At 36.4% G+C, this 19,205-nt stretch overlaps 1 protein-coding gene across 1 annotated transcript in view; it reads right to left on the minus strand.

Moving 5' to 3' along the window:
• Positions 1-2,613: 2,613 nt before the first annotated feature.
• Positions 2,614-19,205, minus strand: part of ITGA1 (integrin subunit alpha 1) — a 38,241-nt gene continuing 21,649 nt past the window's right edge. The window contains exons 14-30 of the mRNA XM_053448071.1: positions 18,827-19,084; positions 18,139-18,269; positions 17,663-17,829; positions 15,753-15,883; positions 14,220-14,330; positions 13,597-13,670; positions 12,959-13,094; positions 12,659-12,739; positions 11,218-11,294; positions 9,396-9,485; positions 7,841-7,943; positions 6,856-6,969; positions 6,113-6,217; positions 5,847-5,951; positions 4,517-4,609; positions 3,943-4,059; positions 2,614-3,654 (exon numbers count right to left, since the gene is read on the minus strand). Coding sequence (XP_053304046.1) covers positions 3,610-3,654; positions 3,943-4,059; positions 4,517-4,609; positions 5,847-5,951; positions 6,113-6,217; positions 6,856-6,969; positions 7,841-7,943; positions 9,396-9,485; positions 11,218-11,294; positions 12,659-12,739; positions 12,959-13,094; positions 13,597-13,670; positions 14,220-14,330; positions 15,753-15,883; positions 17,663-17,829; positions 18,139-18,269; positions 18,827-19,084 — 1,938 coding nt within the window. The 3' untranslated portion in view covers positions 2,614-3,609. The remainder of the gene's footprint in view (positions 3,655-3,942; positions 4,060-4,516; positions 4,610-5,846; positions 5,952-6,112; positions 6,218-6,855; positions 6,970-7,840; positions 7,944-9,395; positions 9,486-11,217; positions 11,295-12,658; positions 12,740-12,958; positions 13,095-13,596; positions 13,671-14,219; positions 14,331-15,752; positions 15,884-17,662; positions 17,830-18,138; positions 18,270-18,826; positions 19,085-19,205) is intronic.

Consider the following 19,205-nt stretch of genomic DNA (forward strand, 5'->3'; position numbering starts at 1 on the left):
TTTTTATACATTCACTTTATTTAATAAAATGTTTTATTTCAAGCATATTTTATTTCATGCATTCCCGAGTGCTGATTTTTCAGATTTATAACGACGTTACCACCACCCAAAATGACAGCACAGCACTTAGACCTCAATGGATGTCTTCCTGAGACTGAACGATGGAGCTCATGAGACCTTCAGATTTATCGCGAGCACTGTGCACGTCAGGTTAATTGTAATTAGGTGCCGGCATAACAACAAAAAGTAGATGCAAATATTTTATCTTATTAAAGGCAGTAAAATAAAATAAATTCCCAACAATACCGATAATCCTGCTTTGAATTTAAAATATGCACCTTTGTGTATTCCTATTTTGCTGTGCTGGCTGTACTGTTTGCTCAACCTCATTGTAAATTGAAACATTCTGTTAGAATTGTGAGACTGCAGCATTATGAATAAAGGTATATATGTCCTTGGCTCTGAAATGGAAATGTAGCAGCTGTGGCCTCATCCCAAGTGAACTCTTTAAAAACGGGCAGATAAGAGTTACACCGGACTATTCAGACGTCCAACCCTGGTCTTCATGCTTTAATCCAACTACTCACCTGCAACCTGTATTAATCTCAACCATCTCTCTCTCACTATTACAGGTATGGATTATCTCATTGCATCTGATCCACCCCTGAACCGTCCTGGACTCTTTATAAGCAGACAGATAAGAGTTACACTGGACTATCCAGACACCCACCCCTGGTCTTCATGCTTTAATCCAACTGCTCACCTGCAACCTGTATTCATCTCAACCATCTCCCTCTCTTACAGGTATAATTATCTCATTGTATCTGATCCACCTCTGAACTCCTTGCTTGGAAATGTAGCTGCAGTGGACTCATCTCAAGTGGACTCTTTGTAAGTGGACAGATGGGAGCTGCACTGGAGGGAAACTACATCACTATCTCCATGTGCAACAGCCATCATCCTAATCAAGCCATCTGATCGACCAACAACCTCTACAGATCATCCAGACCCTACTGACACATCCCTTTATATTTGTATTCTTTCACTTTAAGCTATTTTTGTTACATTGATAATTACAGATATCTCCCAGGCATGGAGCCAAGTTGCAGATGTTTGGAAGGCCAGTGCCTACCACTCTGACCCTCTCATTCCCCTCCCCCAGAGGTAGTTTACCGATCCCTTATACTTTTCCAGCTGTCTCTTTAATCTCCCCATTATCTGCCTTTTTTTTATAACCACCATCTTTTCTTTCTGTTACATGTTTTATTTGTAAGGAACATCCCATCAATTAGGACTGTGTATTTGTAGAACCAAAATGTATAAAAAATATCACAATTAATTGTATTTATTATACTTTTTATATGCTATTTTTAATATTATCCACAAGGTGAACCTTATGATATTTTATTTACACATGAAAACCAAGTATACATATTATTTATCCTTGCTTCAAAAAGAGTGGTGTACATAACACATTCCATTTCTTAATGTGCATTATTACAACCATGTACTATATAAAATAAGGTCATTATTTATGTTAGGAAATCCACATTAAATGCTAAGAGCATCCAAGTTCAGGTGAATAACTGATAAAAGAAATGATCAGCTCCCATATTCTTTACACAAAACTTGGGGTTATCTCTTCTATTAATTTATTATTTCAGAAGGATAACAAAAACATCAGAGAGAGGAGTTTTATTCACTATAGAGAGCGTTCAGATGAGTTGACAGGAGAGTATAGAGGAAAGTTGTGGTTTCAACATTACCACTTCACTATTCATTGTAAAGGGCCAATGCTGCCACGTTTCTACAAAAAGGGTTGAGGAGGCCCCGTATAATGCATAATTAAGAACAAATATCACTTATTTAACTATACATTATACAGGGACAGCCAAGCAGAATCTCACGGGCTTGGGCTTCCCCCTTAAGAACAATGGGTGGTCCCAAAACTCATTGAAAACAATGCATTTTGGGGTTAATAATGAAGTCTATATTTTAAAACAACTCCTCTCCTGACAACCGTCGCTTTAGTGAATAAAGAGTTTCACATGAACCTGATTTGAACTTGCAGCTCTCAGCTCTTAGCTCTTATCATAACAGACCTCCTGGGGATACATTTTGTTAATACTACTTAATTACTTAATTACAATGCGCTAAACCATTTGTTTTACTTTGTATCCAATAAAATATAAAACACTCTATATTTACATCATTTTCTGTGCACAAAATGTTTCCTAAAATTATACTAGATGCATTAAAAAGTGGAAATAAGAATATCTAATAAAACACAGTGCAAAAGTAGAAAAATATAACAAAATACAATGCTGAAAAATGTTTTAAAATATTTAGTAATGCATTATTTGGGGTTTCCAGTTAAGGTGAGAAAAATGTAGAGTTAGAAAGAATCAAGATTAAAATACAAACAAAGCGGCACTGTCACTAAGTCCAGCGGCCTCCTGATTACAGGTGATGGCTGCATGCTATGTTTTTATGCATTTGCCGCGTGTGGAAGATGGCCAATACGGGCCCAAGAACAAATATGTCTGTCCTTTAGATTGTAAGCTCCAATGAACAGGGCTCTCCCCACCATCTGTCACTGTTTATGCAATATAGTGTACAAATGGGGCAATATGTTGGCACAGGATACATGTGTTATGTATAAGTATAAGTAAAGATGGCCAACACTTCCTAATTTTGTCATTTTATAGAAGAATAAGATCTTCTGTACCTATTTAAGATTATTACTTGTGATACCTGTATGATCAGGTCTGTTAAAGTAATAGGTTGCAACTTTGGATAATTTTATCTTTGGAAACTTCCCATATTTTTCTTCTTTTCAATGAAATAGTTCAAAGGGTATTAAAGTTGCTATTTAGTGGTCTTTTCAACCAAAAATCCTTACAACTAAAACAGTTTTTCTGCCTGTTATTGCCAACATGTAATTTCACTCCATCGATTTCAAACCCTGATATTACTTTTATATTTTTCATATCAACCATATTGTCAATAGCACCTTCTATATGATTAACGTTCTCTTATTCCATACTGTCTCACTACTTTTTCAGTATCACCCTTAAATTACTCATCTCCCAACCTATCAGTCAGGCTCAGCCTTCTCAATCTTTGCAAGCTGTCTATTAGCCACATTTCACAGACGTGTAATATTTACACACCTTTACCTAGTTGCCATTATACTAATAAATATTATACTGAGAAAAAACCGTACCTAGAAGGTTTGGGTTAATTATCAAAATAATGTGGGTGGGACGTGGGTGGGGGAGGGGAGGGCATTGTTAAATATGGGTGGAGGATGACCAGTGGGTTGCTGAATAGTTAAGAAATGGTTGGACTAACAAGCTACATCTACTTCTTTCTAAGTTGGACAATTAGCTGTCAGCTTCGTGAGGAACCCAGCCCTCACTGTGGGACCCAACTGCATTCAAATATTTTTATACATAAAAAGCTTCATTAATTTAAATTCCAAAATGCTGAAAATGGCAAAAATCACAAAACAAAATTAAACACATTCTATAATCACTATCTGCCAACACAGAGCCTGAGCCAGGATTCAAGTATAATAAAAACATTGTAAACATATATAAGAATTATTTATTCATCCATCTTCTCCTTTAAGGGTCTCTTGAAAAAGCCCATCTGTGAAAAAGAAGACACATAGATCATAGATCTTTTATGAAGCCGAGGGTCCATACCCCAGGCTAAGGGGTAAACTTCTCAATCTGTGCCTGTATGTTGTATCTACTGGTAATCAAGAAGTAAACAGTAACAATAATAATAATAAAGCAACACTCTTCTAAGACTAAAGTAACCCTTTTTGCTAATTTGTAATGCAGGTATGCCAAAGACTATTTGGAATCAGGTTTAAAAAGCCAAGCTTCCCATACAGTGTAGCATTTATTTATTTTTCCCACAATATTTACTTACCTTCCACATTGCAAATATAATCAGCGCCAGAATGAGTAGTCCAATAATAATGCTTAGTGGAATAACCCAAAAGGGCACTTTTCCATGCTCCAGTTCTTTGGATAATTTGATCATTGTCTAAAAGGATTTGATAAGTAAGCAATGATGTTATAACAAGTTGATTTTTCTATAACTAGGATCGCAATTGAACACAGTATATTATTATTGATTAAAGGTCAGGTGATACTGAATTGTGGCATTCTTCCGTACTACACTTGGAATTTGGGGTACTGTTATACGGTTATATGATGATAGGGATACCTATTTGAACTCCTTCGTGGAACATAATGGGCTTCGGTGTCAAATAATCTGGTGCATTTATATGAGATTACAAATTTTTTTCAGGGATTTCTCTAAAAAACAAATACAAAAATAACTATGGGTGAAAAATAATTCACCTTCCTCGAAATGAAATAGTAGACCATTTGCTTGGAGCTGATCCTGGTTCTCTTTGTGGGATCACTGCTACATGCTTCAGGTATTTCAAATACAACTCATATTTAATTTTTGACTACACACGTTTGTTCATGCTTACCTCATAATTTTCACTCTCTGGGTTTAAGACGAGTATCGAACTTTCGCTTTTAAGCATGGCGCTTAGGACCAAATTCAGGCTGTGGATACTGGCCTGTGAAACAGAAGTTAATGCCTTTTAGTTCTGAAAATGGCTACATTTAGTTAAATGCTAGAACAGTTGCATTTCTAGAGGGATATAATATCATTACACAAACATACAAGCTGATCTCTGATGACCTGTGCATTAATAGGCGAATAGAGAGAATAAAGAGTGAAAGGGGATCTTTGCAGTAAGAGCAAGAGACATGTGGAGTTTACTGCCTACCAAAATAACTTTTATCATTCCCATGTGTGGGAGAATTTATATTCAAATCCTTAAAACATACAGCCCATCTGGGCTCTATTAAATGTAGTTAATCATTGACCATACAATAGCCTGCTCCTGTTAAACAAGCTGAATATATGTCTGTAGATGTCGTCTAGGGTAAGACTTGCAATATTATAAGTAATCTCAAAGATAATAATTAAGCCATTGTGAGACATATGTAAATGGTATAGTAAAGGGAAATGGCAGCCATCAGCATTGGGTTCTATATAGGTCAACCTAGATGGAAGGTGAGTAGAAATGGACATGCTTTATATGTAACCATGCCTGCTTGCCTCCTAAGGAATTGGATATAAATTGACCCAGTAAACAAATACCCATTGCATTGTGGGAAGTCGAGGCTGAGCAACAAATGAAGTGTAAAACACAGGCCTGTTAACTCAATAATGTTATTATATACTTGTTATTACAAATATCTAAATGTCTTCATGACCAAAGCTCAGACAAAATCACAGCTTCTATGTCTCCTTAGATGGGTTTATTTCTTATACGAAGTATACATATAGTACCAAGTGATGACAAACAGTGATTTTAACAGCATGCTGCAACTTGGGTTGATGTTGGCTCTAGGTTCTTGAAATGATGGAGGAGAGAGAGTAGGGTCAGGTAGGGGATAGAGGTAGAGGTGACCTTGCCTTCCAACCATCAGTGTATGCCCTTCCAATATCAATTAAGGTGAAGTTCTTCTGCATTCTTTGGCAGTGTCTTTGAGATATATCTATAGATCTGATGTACCTACATCATACAAGAATTCCAGAGAGATGCTCTGCTAGATCCCAGATGATTAAAACACATGTTCATGGCACTCATGCTATATATAGAACAAAGAAAACATGGATTTCCAATGAAATCTGTATGCCATGCTACTCCAGATAGGGACCAGAGCATGGTGATACGCTTTCATGGCATGTTAACAGAACACGATATAACTTATATAGCCAAAAAAGTTTTGAACACGCAGTACCTTAATAAATGTTGATTTCCATATTCTTAGTGAGACATTGACTTGAGTAACATCGGACGGATCCACTGTACAGCTGAATGAAGAACATTTAGTTCTCTTGCAGTCCTGTTTTGTAATACAGATATATTGATGTATTTACTCACACTAGTCAAAGGTGTATTTAATTTGTGATTTCAGCATACCAGAATAACTAAATTATGCTATGGAATGATTATAATTCTTATATTTATATATTTTAAACAATTCTTAAAGATAGGAAATCTTACCAATATTGTATCCCTTGAGTGTTCGGTAAACTTTGGCATTATATATGACTTTCCTGATTGCAGCCTCAAAGGATCCAAGAGATGATTAACACTGCAGTTCACATTCTAGGCAGAAAAATATGTCTATAGGTTCTACAGGATATTTCAATAAATATGATGAAATATAATAATTGATGATAAAAATAGTGTTTATGCTGCAACAAAACTATGTGGCAACAAACTATCTGTTACGTAGTATGGTGATTCCTAACAAATAAAGGAAGCAATAGACATCCACATGAACTAAGTACATTCAGGAAGAAATAGGTATCAAAAGTAAAATGAATGGGGCAGTAAATAAATAAGTTTTGCTTTTAAGAATTCCTTTCATGATATCAATAGGTAAAGTCTCTCTGTTTTCTGTATGGAGATCCAGATTCAGTAGAGACTGCTAACTTAAGGCCAGGGACCTAATTAGTAGAATTAGCAAAGGCAGATCTTTTAGAAAGCTAGAAAGGTTAACTGTGTTGAAATGGACTAAAATTGTTAAAATTATGTTTTTGGTCAATTCATTCTCTGCTTATTCCTTTCAGATGTAAATCTGGGGGCTTTTTCCATTCAGAAATGCTACCCAATCTCTCTTGAATTACTCAGGACATTTGTAAGAGCCATGGGACTATAAACTCTACCCAGGGCAGCTAAGTCCAAAAATCGAACTTTAACATTTGTTAAAAAGTGTAATGAATAAATAATATTGAACTTACATTAGATGATGACACATTGGTGAGATATAGGAGTGTATTATGATCTGGAGTTTTGTAAGGAAATGAAAGGTGGAAAGTAACCTTTGGCATTGGAATCTCATCTTCCCTTTTTATCTGAAAAATAATTAAATGAATGTTCATCACATATAGCCATAGGCACACAATGCTGAATAACTGCAATTATTTTATGAAATTAAATTATACATTATATAGGGCCAATTCAGCAATCCCTACTGGAGAGTGTTGACTCTACATAATGAATGGTGAAGTGAAGCATCTGGTAGCATCAAAGAGATTAAAACATTACACATAACCATGTTGCATTGGCCAGATCATCCTTTTGAGCAATTGGGCTCCCTGGTGAGCTAGTTAGGCCCTGGTGAGCCATTTTAATGACCGGTATAGACCTCAGTAGTATATTTTCCCTTGCTCTGGACCATCTTAAAAGACAGAGCACTTGGATGTCACATCCTAATGTTCTACGTGGAGTATGCCTAGCACAAGGAAGAGGGCCCTGTAAAGTGGGGCCTGGTGGTGGCTGGAGGCTTGTTCTGGATCAGGGCTATGACAGTACCTGGCTTAAAAACATCAGTCATCTGTGTTTATCATACACATATTTGTATACTTAAAGTGAGAGTGGTCCTACTGGGTTTGGGGTACTGGTATTGACATGCAAGTAGAGGCATATTCTGGGCTAGGGCAACTAGGCACTCAGCATTAAGTACCATGGTGGTGGGGCTTCTCTGGGTTAGGCTTAGGCAGCGACAAGGTGAAATAAGTTTTGTGATAATGTTGCCTATTAAAATGACAAATCATCTCCAGTTTCATCACTATAAGCTTAATGAAAAGAAAAGAGCCTGCTGAAAAAGAATAACAGTGCTGTAGTTTATTTTATCTATAGAAGAATATATCACAAAATCAATTATTTCCTAACACATGTTTGGTTTGTTATGAGGTCTTATTGTTAAAGCAATATTTGGCTTACCACATAGTTAAGAATAACTTCGGGTCCCACGGCTTCAGTGGAATTTATTATATCGGGTATGGATTCATTTGCTGGGACTGAAACTTGGATCTCTTTTGCAGTACTTTAAAGAATGAAAATGTACATTAACAACAATGTTTTAAAACAAAAAATAGGATTCTATCAGCTCCCCCTTGTCCTCTAGACTGATAATAGCAAAATGGTCGGCAGGGCACCTACCCCTTCAGGGATATGACAGCCTAGGAGGCTGCAGTCATACCACGTCACAATTTCCATTTACTATGGCAAATGCATTTTCAGTGCCATGGATCAATCCCTTCTTTTATCCCAGGTCCATCCCACTACCTGCTAAACATAAAATTCACTGCTCGCCTGGGGCAGTTCTGCCCACTCTAAATACCTTTTTAATGTAATTAATGTATATGAAAGAAACAGTGTAGATTTACTTTAACCCCTTAATGACAAAGCCCAAAATGCATTGTTTTCAAAGGGTTTAGGAACCGCCCATTGTCCTTAAGGGGTTAATGTAAAATGCATATTAGAGTCCATTTCTAATAGAATTGGGCGAAGGCCAACTCTTTGTGTTCGTCTTCATGCACCTGCGCTTCATTGGTTGATGGCAGAAGAGCCCCCTGCTCTCGACCAATAGAATCACTTGTACAGACTGTTTAAATCCTGGTGCCGAAACTCGGCCGGGAGAGGCCACTGGTCTCCCCGATCCAAGAGTTTAAGGTCCGTACGGACCCCGATCCAAGAGTATAAGGTCCGTAGAGACCTTTAACTTTTGGAGCCGGGAGACCATGGTCTCCCCAGGCCAAGTTCCGCCGTCAGATGTCAAGGTCAAGTCTAGTTTCTAACTAATTAATAATGAATACAAGCATTTAGATTCAATAAAATGCACTGGAGTCCACACAAAATGAGCTTCAATATGCATTAAAATGAATGAGAAATAATTATCAACCCAGCATGATACATGAACCGTGTTTGCAACAACGTTGTTATATTGCTCAGTGTTAACTACACATTGTAGGATTTTGATTAACTCTTATGGGGTCACTGGTTGGTGAATAAATGTGTGTATGTTAGTGGTTACTACCATACCTGGGAAATTTCCAAATAAACTACCCCTGAGACTTTAGAAATATTAACCCTTTAATGACCGGTTATGAAGCGTCTGCTAGTGACTCGCCAAATGTGTTAACCAAAAATTCTCTTATTCCGGCCCTCATGGAAATAATGCCTTGTCATTATCAAAAGGTACATTTCATTTTATCACCTTCATTTAAGCAGGGATAAAAACAATAACATACTGGTAGCAAAATCACCAACTAGGAGTGCAGAATACAATGGAGCCAGCTCTAGACTGTGTGACCCTGAGACGTTTCCCCTTCACCCTGAGACCTTGAGATTGGGGCAAAAACTCTGAGGGTTAAACCCTGAGAATTTCCAGGTATGATTACTGCAACACCTGGGAACATCACATGATAGGCTACTTGCAGCTCCCCCTCTTAACACATTTAATGTACTGTAAAAGAGTTACAATATTAGAAAATACCCTGCAAATGTCAGCCAGGATTCATAATTCACTGGAAAGGTAATGTTCTTTTTGTTATTCTTCAAAGTCCCTGGCTGTTCTTCACTGTCGCTGGAAAAAGATAGATGAAATGATATTCCCATACACACACAAAGTCTTTGCATCAACAGGTGGAACTTATAGGGGCTACGACACAAATAATGCATGCTACAGTTTTAGATCATTAGCAAACAGTTTTGCAGCATTTGTCCAGCAGATGGCTGCACGCGAAAGCAGAACAACAGTAAAAGCTCTATCATGTACAGGCAGAAAACTTAAAATTAACCAGAGCCAGCTTGCAGATCACTCTCAGCTTGCATATGCTGAATGCCGGAGAGTTAATGGAAGTTGAAAATGTACGCAGCATACAGATTAATTAACCAATGCATTGCTTGTGATAATAATAACAATGAATTGTTTGTTAATAAATGTAATGGTGGGTCTGGGGGACATCGTTTTGAGGCTCACTTCCCTCCCAACACTACATGCATTAGAGAGGGGATAATAAAATGACCTTGGTGTTTTAAAGGGCACTTTCACTCCCATCCCCTGTTCAATGGGATATAGGGGTTTATGTCATGATAAAAGTCACTATATATTTATAATAAGACAGACTTGGGTAACTAACTGACATATTATGTTAATAATAATAATAATATATTGTTTTGGAATGGAAAAGCTCAGTAACAGCTTTTTAAAGCTAAATTAATGGGAACACGCTCACTTACTTTCAAAGTAAAATACCCTTTTGAATAAAATTGATTGTTGATGATAATGTGCATTGTTGCAAATGCCAGGTAATCTAAATAACAAAGGACCTGTGGCCGGTGACGCTGTTGTTTACAGCATCATGCATACCATGTCAATTTGGCACCAGATAGTGATTTTTCTTTCATTTTCCAGTACGTTTAAGTTTTGTTATGGGCATAAATAAAAGTCAGGGTCAGGATTTAAGTAAGGTTGAATTTTGGACCGGCACGGGGAATGCATCTGGATCGCATAATGCAAAGTTACGTGAGTGAAGCTGCCAGTGAGGTAAGAGGGGTGTGAGAGCGAGGGAGCGAGTCACATGTATCAGTGTGTCTGTTAAGTGTATGTGAGCATGAATGTGTAATCATTTGTGTACTAGCATGGAAGTGTAAGTGTTTGCGTGCTAGCCTGGATGTGTATGTGTAATTAATGTATGTGCAAGTGTTTGTTTGTTAGCATGGATGTGTATGTGTATTTGTGAGCATGAATTTGTATGTGTAAGGGGTGTGAGAGGGAATGTGTGTTAGCATGAGTGTGTAAATATGTGTTTGCGAGTATGAAGATGTATATTGGTGTAAGTATGTGTAAGCATGTGTATGTATGTTAGAGTAAGTGTGTATACATATGTGTGTCAGTGTGTATCTTGGGGGCAAGGGGCCAATGGGGATACTTTCCCCTCAAGCCAGAAGGTACCAGCCCTTCCCTGCTCAAATAAAACAGTTTATACCCCAAATATTGTTTACAAAGAGATTTTTAGAGAATTACATACTGTATATACAAAACAAAGACTTCTTTGCAATCTCCAGTATTTGTTGTTCTGCTGCAGAGTTAATGCTTGGATACTACGCTAAGACAGAGACTAGTAAATTCACTTTTGTGTATTTTGTCTAGAGTTCTGCTTGTTTTTATTTTGTTGTAAATTTCCTAAATCTTTGGAAATGTCTTTTGTTCTTTTTTTAGGATATTGTTCTTTACGGTTTATTAACATCATTGTTTGTATAATGAAGGTAACTTGGTTACTACAACAAAGAAGGTCAATAAAAAGATAACTTACCTTGTTGCATTGATGAATATGTAAACATTATCCAATATATGTGAAACATTGAACTGGAATGTTATGTTGAATGAAATCTAATAGAAAGAAAGAGAATGATTATAATAATTCACAAATATGCCAACATGGGGAAATATACATAGCACGGGTACTTTAATATTGTAATTTGAAAATATGGATGGAATTTAAAGTTGGATCCAGAACTTGGATTGGGAGGAAAAATTATAATAAAACCAGTAGTTTTCACATTCTATTCCTTAATGCTTCTAGAGTTAGAAGGTAATTAAAGTTAGCCTTAGTGACTGTGGTAACATTGTTTTAAGTGAAACTATTACAATCCAGATTATCGCTAAGCACCAGGGGGCCAAGGCAGCTGCCTGGGGCGCCTTAATCAGGGGGGCGACTCATATGACCTATGATGTCATATCCCAGTTTTTTTTTTAATGTTTTTTTTGGGCAATAAGTACAGGTAGCGTTTTGCTATTTAAAAACCATTTTTTCCCAAATCTGGTAATTCTCCCCCCAGGTGCCATTTCGGGTATCTTTGAAGCTGGCCAGTACAATTTACCCCATCAAATCATATATTTTTGCAAACTAGACACCTCAAGGTATTTCAAATGCTGGTATTTTAACCCTTTACATTCAGTAATTCTACTACCACCCTTTGTCAAACTTTTTTTTATCACAAAAAATGCGCTTCAGGTATAGATTTACAGCTCCTGGTGTATGCCACTTTCAAACAAGACCCCAATATGTGATCAGCAACATCTCCCAAGTACAGTGATACCCCCCATGCATGGGTTTGTCGGGTTGTTTGGGAGGTAAAACGCTACATTTAGGAAGTGTGGATTTTTTAACTTGGAACTTTTACATCTGGTCCTACTGCCCCATGTCCTAATAGGACCATCTTTGAAGCTGGCTAATTCAATTTACCCCATATATTTTTGAAAACTAGACACCCCAAGGTATTTCAAATGCTAGTATTTTAACCGTTTCCATGCATGAGATTCTACCACAAGCCTTTGCCAAAGTCTGTGGTAGTAATTTTTTTGGTATTTTTTTTACACAAGTTGTTCTTCAGGTATAAATTTATAGCTCCAGGTATATGTCTATCGCAGTGGCGGATGTGAGTGTTCGGTGTTGCTGAATGCCACGTTATCGCATTTCAGCGACATCATTGACTCTTTTAAAACGGGCATCCCCCGCCACACAGTGTATGGCGGATGTTGACGCCCCGTGGAGTGGAGCTTGTTTAATGAAATGATGTGCCAGGCACGTCATTGGTCGTCATCTGACCATTTTTGCGTGACGTGCATGACCTGTCAATGGACATTAAGGGGATAAATAATATGTTATATGCCTGTTATGTTATATGTGAAAACCATCTTGCAATACAATTTAATATTTAATATGTTTAATATAATTAATATAACTTGCTTACTGCTTCATTCTTTCTAAGAAAGGGATATCCAACTTTGCACATGACATCAATGTCTGATTCACAGCTTACTTTCTGTTTATCCTGTAAAAATTAAAATAAAAAAAAGTCCTAAGGAATGCAATTAAATTGTGAATTTCAAATAATGCAATAAAAAAATAAAGCTGTACAAAATTTGATATCCTAGTTAGCCTGGGTGTACCATATGTCTAAAAATGTGTATTTTAACTTGATACATGATTTAAGAAAAATATCTTGATTTAATCTGTAGCGACCCAATAACTTCAAAGCAATATCACTCACCTCTATTCCAGCCAATATAATATTTGGAGAGTACTTCACCGTTACTCTGGCATTATATGCACTGTCTTTTATGTTTTTGAGACTTAAAGTCACATTAAATCTGTCCTTGCTTGATTTTATAATTCTTTGGCTTGAGCTGTATCAATACAAGAAAACATACAATTTTTGTTGACTGTATATACACATTTCAGAGTACACGGTCAGATCCACTGAACCATTTGAATAAGGATAAAACTCCCTGAATCAGCTTTTGAATTATAAAGCGCTAAACCTGGCGGGTTTCCCTTTCCAGATGGGCCATGTCTGATAACATTTTCAAGGATCTAGATAATTTATGCAGGTGTAACCCACGTTTATGAAGCTTCTCCTACTTCCAGTTTCCCTTGCCAATAGATAAAAAAAAAATGCAGCAGCCAATCAGAAAAGAGTTGCATGCGGAGTTTAAGTAGAATGTTTTCACTGTAAATACTACTAAAAAAGTCATATACTGTGCTAATTTATATACTTTGATAATTATTGTTAAATCTGTAAAGGCTGAGATAATTAGGTTCATATGGAGGAAAAGGAGCATAAATATACCAATGAAATGTTCCATCCATTGGGCAGATGAAACGCATTATTTGAACTAAATGTATTACCTGTCTCCATGGGCACTTAGCACAAGATCCGTGATACATTTCTGTTTTGTTCCACAATCCATTGTAAAAGGAATCTACAAAAGCAACACCTTAGCTCGGTAACAATCTCAAAAGGACACTGAATTATTATTATTTACATTGTATCAGAGACTGTATTAAAATACACCTTTCCTCCATCCTTCTGCAGACCACATGTCGGCATACATTGAGCATGGTACCCGAGTATGTGAATTTATATCTATTACAACAGATACATTTTGCATGTATTTAGAAAGATTAGCTGTGATCTTCAACAATATTATAGACTGCAAGGCTGACAAATGTCTTAAGATTGGGGGGGTCAAGTGCACTCAAGTCTGCCTTCCTCAATAGTTCATCTTTGTTAATCATACCTGGCGACATCCCAGTGGTTTTACCCCAAAACTCTATCCCTCTTACTTTATACTGAAGTTTGAGGTGGGCCAAACTGCCCTTGGTTGGAGAGTGAAGTCCAGGCTGGAGTGGCTTAGAGGGTTAGAGTAGGAAATAAGTGTTTGGGGAAGGTTTGGAATGCATCCAGGGACAATGAAAATACACAAATTTGTGAATACAACCCTGGAGTAATTCACATGTTTAGTACTCACATATGCATTGACATTGTTTGGTAATTCATTGCTGAGAACTGGGCCTTTTTCTGGATCTGGAAAATTAAATTCCACCAAGACATTTACAGAGTCTAGGAAATCCGGTTTATCCTATGATAAGGAAAGAACAAAAAGCCCACCATAAGCAGGAAAAGAAACCCACATAGTTTTAGATGACAAATTTTCATATAAAATTTTCATACAAAACATTTTCATTTTTAGTCTGATGGAATTGAAGCTATTTGTATCTAATATTTTCCTCTTAATGTAATAATGCATGAGGTCTTGTTGTTAGCAGTCATGTCATCTGTTTATGAAAGGACTAGATGGCCTGTCAAATTCTGTGTTTCTATGTAGACTGGATGAATGAAAATGAAGATGAAATCACATGTGCAAATTCTAGATTGTAAGTTCATTTCAGTAGGGCCCTTCCCACCTTTTGTTTCTGTAAGTCCAAATTGTTATGTTATACCAGGGCTGGCCCGAAACAGTATACTGCCTGGGTCCAAGAATGAAATGCTGCCCCCCCCCAACAAAACCATGCCCACCAAAATCACACACACATATGGACACTCACACTAATGCCCTCACCCAGAAACACACACTAACACGTACACAGAAAGTCATACTAACCCACTCATCCAGAGACTCACGCTAACACAACCAGGCACTCAACACTAACACACACAGCCAGAAATTCAAACTAATATGCACACACTAACCTATCCAGACACACACATAAGCAGAGTCAGGCACACAGACACTGCACTAACACATACCCACTCAGACACTCACAGATACACAACCAGACATATTAACACACACTCAAACACTAACACACAGAGACCCATACTGTCAAACACACACATTAACATACCAACACACAGACTCCCACACTAACATACCCCCCACACACACTAGCATACTCAGACATGCACGCACATTCACACACACTAACAAAATCCACACATACACACACAAGCAGACAAACACTAACACACCCAAACACAGATACACACACTAACATATGCAGACACACTAAAATATCCAGACACACACACTAGAATACCCAAACACACACATACTAACAAGCACACAAACTAATATACTCAGATACAGTCACCACAATAACATACCCAGACAGACACACTCTTTTACCATTGTGAATCCTCGTCCTGTCCTTAAAGCAGCTCACAGTGCAAGCTGCCGCACTACTACCACCACTAGGTCATATAATGCAATGTGACCCTGCCACTTCATTAATAATAATAATAATAATAATTTTGTTCAATACATTAGGGAGTCTGAAAAAACATTCCAAAATGGCCCTCCTTTCAACATGCCCCCTGGGTCCCATGAACCCACCAGGACCCGTGTAATGGTCGGCTCTGTGTTATACACAATTTACACATTTTACAGCACTGTAGAACACGATAACACTATATAAATCAATAATTAAAAATATTTTTTTTTTTTTACTTATTTCTTAATCTGTTTGGCATGGAAAGAACAATCACAACATGCATTACTTGCCGCCATATAGAAAGAATATTCCACGCAGGTATCTCCAGAAATAATTCTTTGTAGTTTCCTCTCCTGGCTTTCTTTAAAAAATGCCCGAGATGAGTGTCTGTGTGCATCAAGAGTCATTTTATACTCAATTTCTGTGGAAATAAACATAGAAGTAATGGATAGATGTACCATTATATATATATATATATATATATATATATATATATATATATATATATATATATATACTGTATATATAATAAACTCATTCATTCATTTTGAAGATATTTTTAGTGTATTTTTAGATTAGTTTACTGCATAAAGATCATACGGGGTGAAGCCACATGACTTAATGCATCTCTCTAACTTTAACCCAACGCATGTAAAGGCTAAACACATGGTTATTTTTTGACTATAAAAACATATTTATAATCCCCTTGTACCTATCCTTAATGCATTCAGGGACTTTTTTTAATAAAGGACTAGAGGAGGAGGTCATTAATCTTACCAAATTTGAATATTTATAAGAAAAAGCCCTGTGATACCTGTATTTTACATACTCCCTAAAATTCACACAAGTTTAGTAAAACCACCTGGACCTTCCATAATCTCTAGTATTAATTTAATCACTTTCTCATTAAAATGTTCTCATTATATATATTTATATCTGAATGCCAACAGTGAAGAATGTACCCTCTTATTTGAAAGATTCCACACATGTTATTAACACACTGAGTAAGTTTGTATGGGATGAGAATACGTGGCTGGTCGGAGTGGATGTATCATCCTTTCATACTGTAATCAACCATAAAGAAGGCCTCGAAGCTAGTAGAAATATATTGGAGACATTGCAGAACTCCTAAAACAGATCATTTTTTATACAACTTTGCCCTAAGTTACACCAATGTATACATAGGCTCTGGGAGCTACACTTAACATCGCCATATTCAGCAGAAGAAGTCGTTAGTGTATTACAAGACATATGTGGAATATCGAATTCATTTGGCGAGGAGATCAAACATCACTCACACAATTTCTAGAGTTTAATTTATGGTACAAGCCAAAGTCTGAAGTTTGTAGCTGCCTACAGTAAGAACAAAATAGATTTTTTTATTTAACTACCTTTATAGAGTACAATAAAGTGCACAAGAAAATGATTTTAAAATGATTTTTAAAAATGCATTGTAAAACACATATATAGAAAATAATAGTTGCCATTATGGAAATTACTTAAAATATATCTATGGGAGAGATGAACAGGTTAAAACACGATTGCACAAAACAAAGTGGAAGAGCTGACTGGTAGATTTAAAGAAAAGTAAATAAAAAGAAAAGTAAAAGTACAATAAATTAGAAATGAAAAATAAATTTCAAGTTATAGAAAGATGGGATATGTTAAAGAAAAAAAGTAAAGAAGAACTTTATCCAATTCAGATGTTTTCAAAATGAAGCATATACTGTAGGAACATCAGGCTATACGAAGAAACGTTGAATGGATACATTCTTATCGTTTGTTGCAATAGCAGAGAGAAAGACGGTTCCAGTTTAAACAACACAACAGTGGGAAGTTCGACTATTTTAAGATTCTTTTTTGTATATATTTCACTTAGAGAAAATAAGACTTTGAGCAATATGTTTAGCATTTTATGAGCTTGAAATGAGTAGATATACTCCTAAAGTGAGAAAGAAGGATTAGTAGTGCTGGGTTTTTTTTTATCCTTTTTTTATATGGTTACATGGGGGGGGGGTTGTAACTAATATATAAATTTAGAATCACAGCCACGGCCAAAAACTAAATCTGTGAATGGAAACAAGTATACCATAAAAAATTGCCACATCCAATGGACAAGAAACCTGTCTGCCTTTCATGTCCCCCGTTACCACCACATTAGTAATGACTGAACCACATCCATGAACTATTTCCAACTTACCAATGTTATTCTCTTTGTTTTCATTTGATTTTAAAGATGTTTTAAAGCAGAATCTGGCTTCAATGCATACGGTTTCTTTGTTTTTGATTTTACAATTTTTCTTTTCAATATTGATCTTGTCGGGATTAAAATGCATGGCAACATTCACCTCAGCCACATCACGAGACCTAGAAATAAGTGTGAATAGTAAATCCTTTTTCTTCTACTATCCAATTGGTTTTGTAAGGTTTTTATTTAATTTAGAATTCAGCACACGAATCATTAACAGTAGTTAATGAAGTGAGACCCCAATGGTAAACTATTTAGTTAACCATGGTAGATTGTAAGTTCACAGAACCTCCTCTGCTTCTGTACCAGTATGTCTTAACCTATGCCAATCTTATAGTCAACATTTTATATTGTCCATTTTAATGATATTATTTATACATTTTAAAGAATCACAATGACCAATGTCTGGCTCACTTCTCAAAACGTACCAGAAAAGGGCAGCACCGCCAATTCCTCCAATAGAGATGTCAGTGAGACCATCCCCGTTCACATCCATCTCACCGTGTATGGATTGCCCAAAGAATTTGATTTTCTTTCCATCACCACCTGAAGGAATACGCTAGTAGTGGAAGAAAGTAGAAATATATTATTTATAAACAGATTATATTTATTCTTCTTCTTTTAATAAATGTGCCAGGCATTAGAAAAGTTTGTAGAGCACCGAGTTAACAGTTCAGAAAATTCTGAATATTGGTAGGATTATTTTAAAGAGACAAAGATCCAACCACCTTTGGGAAGGGACTCTAGTCTGCAGCTAATACTGTGTATTTACAACACGGTTAGTTGGTACCGTAATTTAAAGCTATAGCTATCAGGGGCTTGGGCTTGGTGTCAATCTTAATGTTCTTTATTTGCTATAAATTCCAGAAACACTCTGTATTTGTTTTAGTAAGTAAAATGTTACCCTGATTGACCATCAGGACTGTATGAGATCTCATAAATTTCACTTCTAAACTAAGGCAGGAAGACATACAAGAGATTAAATGATGGTCAATTAATGTTTTCTGCTTGTTTTAGGACTTTAGTTAATTGGTCAATTTGTTTTCGACCAAGTTAGTATTTAGGCTGAAATAACAAAAAGTTATTTAAATATCACTATAACATGTCATAAAGTACCTGAACATAATCTTTCTTTAATGATTTCCCACTTCCATGATAAATATATACAGCCCCGCGGTGGTCATCTTCCAGCGGAGCTCCAATAACTACATCATTGAATCCATCCAAGTTTAAATCTTTCACCGAAGCAATGGACATTCCAAAGCGGGACCCACAGGGCTCATTCAGCTTTTCAGATTTACAGCTGGGGTCTTTTATTTTAGTGCAACACGACTGATTCATGGGTTCAAGGCTCATGTTGTATGCCAACTGTTTCTGTGAACATAAAGTAACAACTTACATTCATTTTGAAAATCATACATTCTGAATTATTACTTAGGCACACCATGTAGAGTATGCAAAGCTTGGAGCGGCTTCAGTTATTAGAAGACGAACA

The sequence above is a fragment of the Spea bombifrons genome, chromosome 1, assembly GCF_027358695.1.
Source record: "Spea bombifrons isolate aSpeBom1 chromosome 1, aSpeBom1.2.pri, whole genome shotgun sequence".
Classification (NCBI taxonomy): Eukaryota; Metazoa; Chordata; class Amphibia; order Anura; family Pelobatidae; genus Spea; species Spea bombifrons.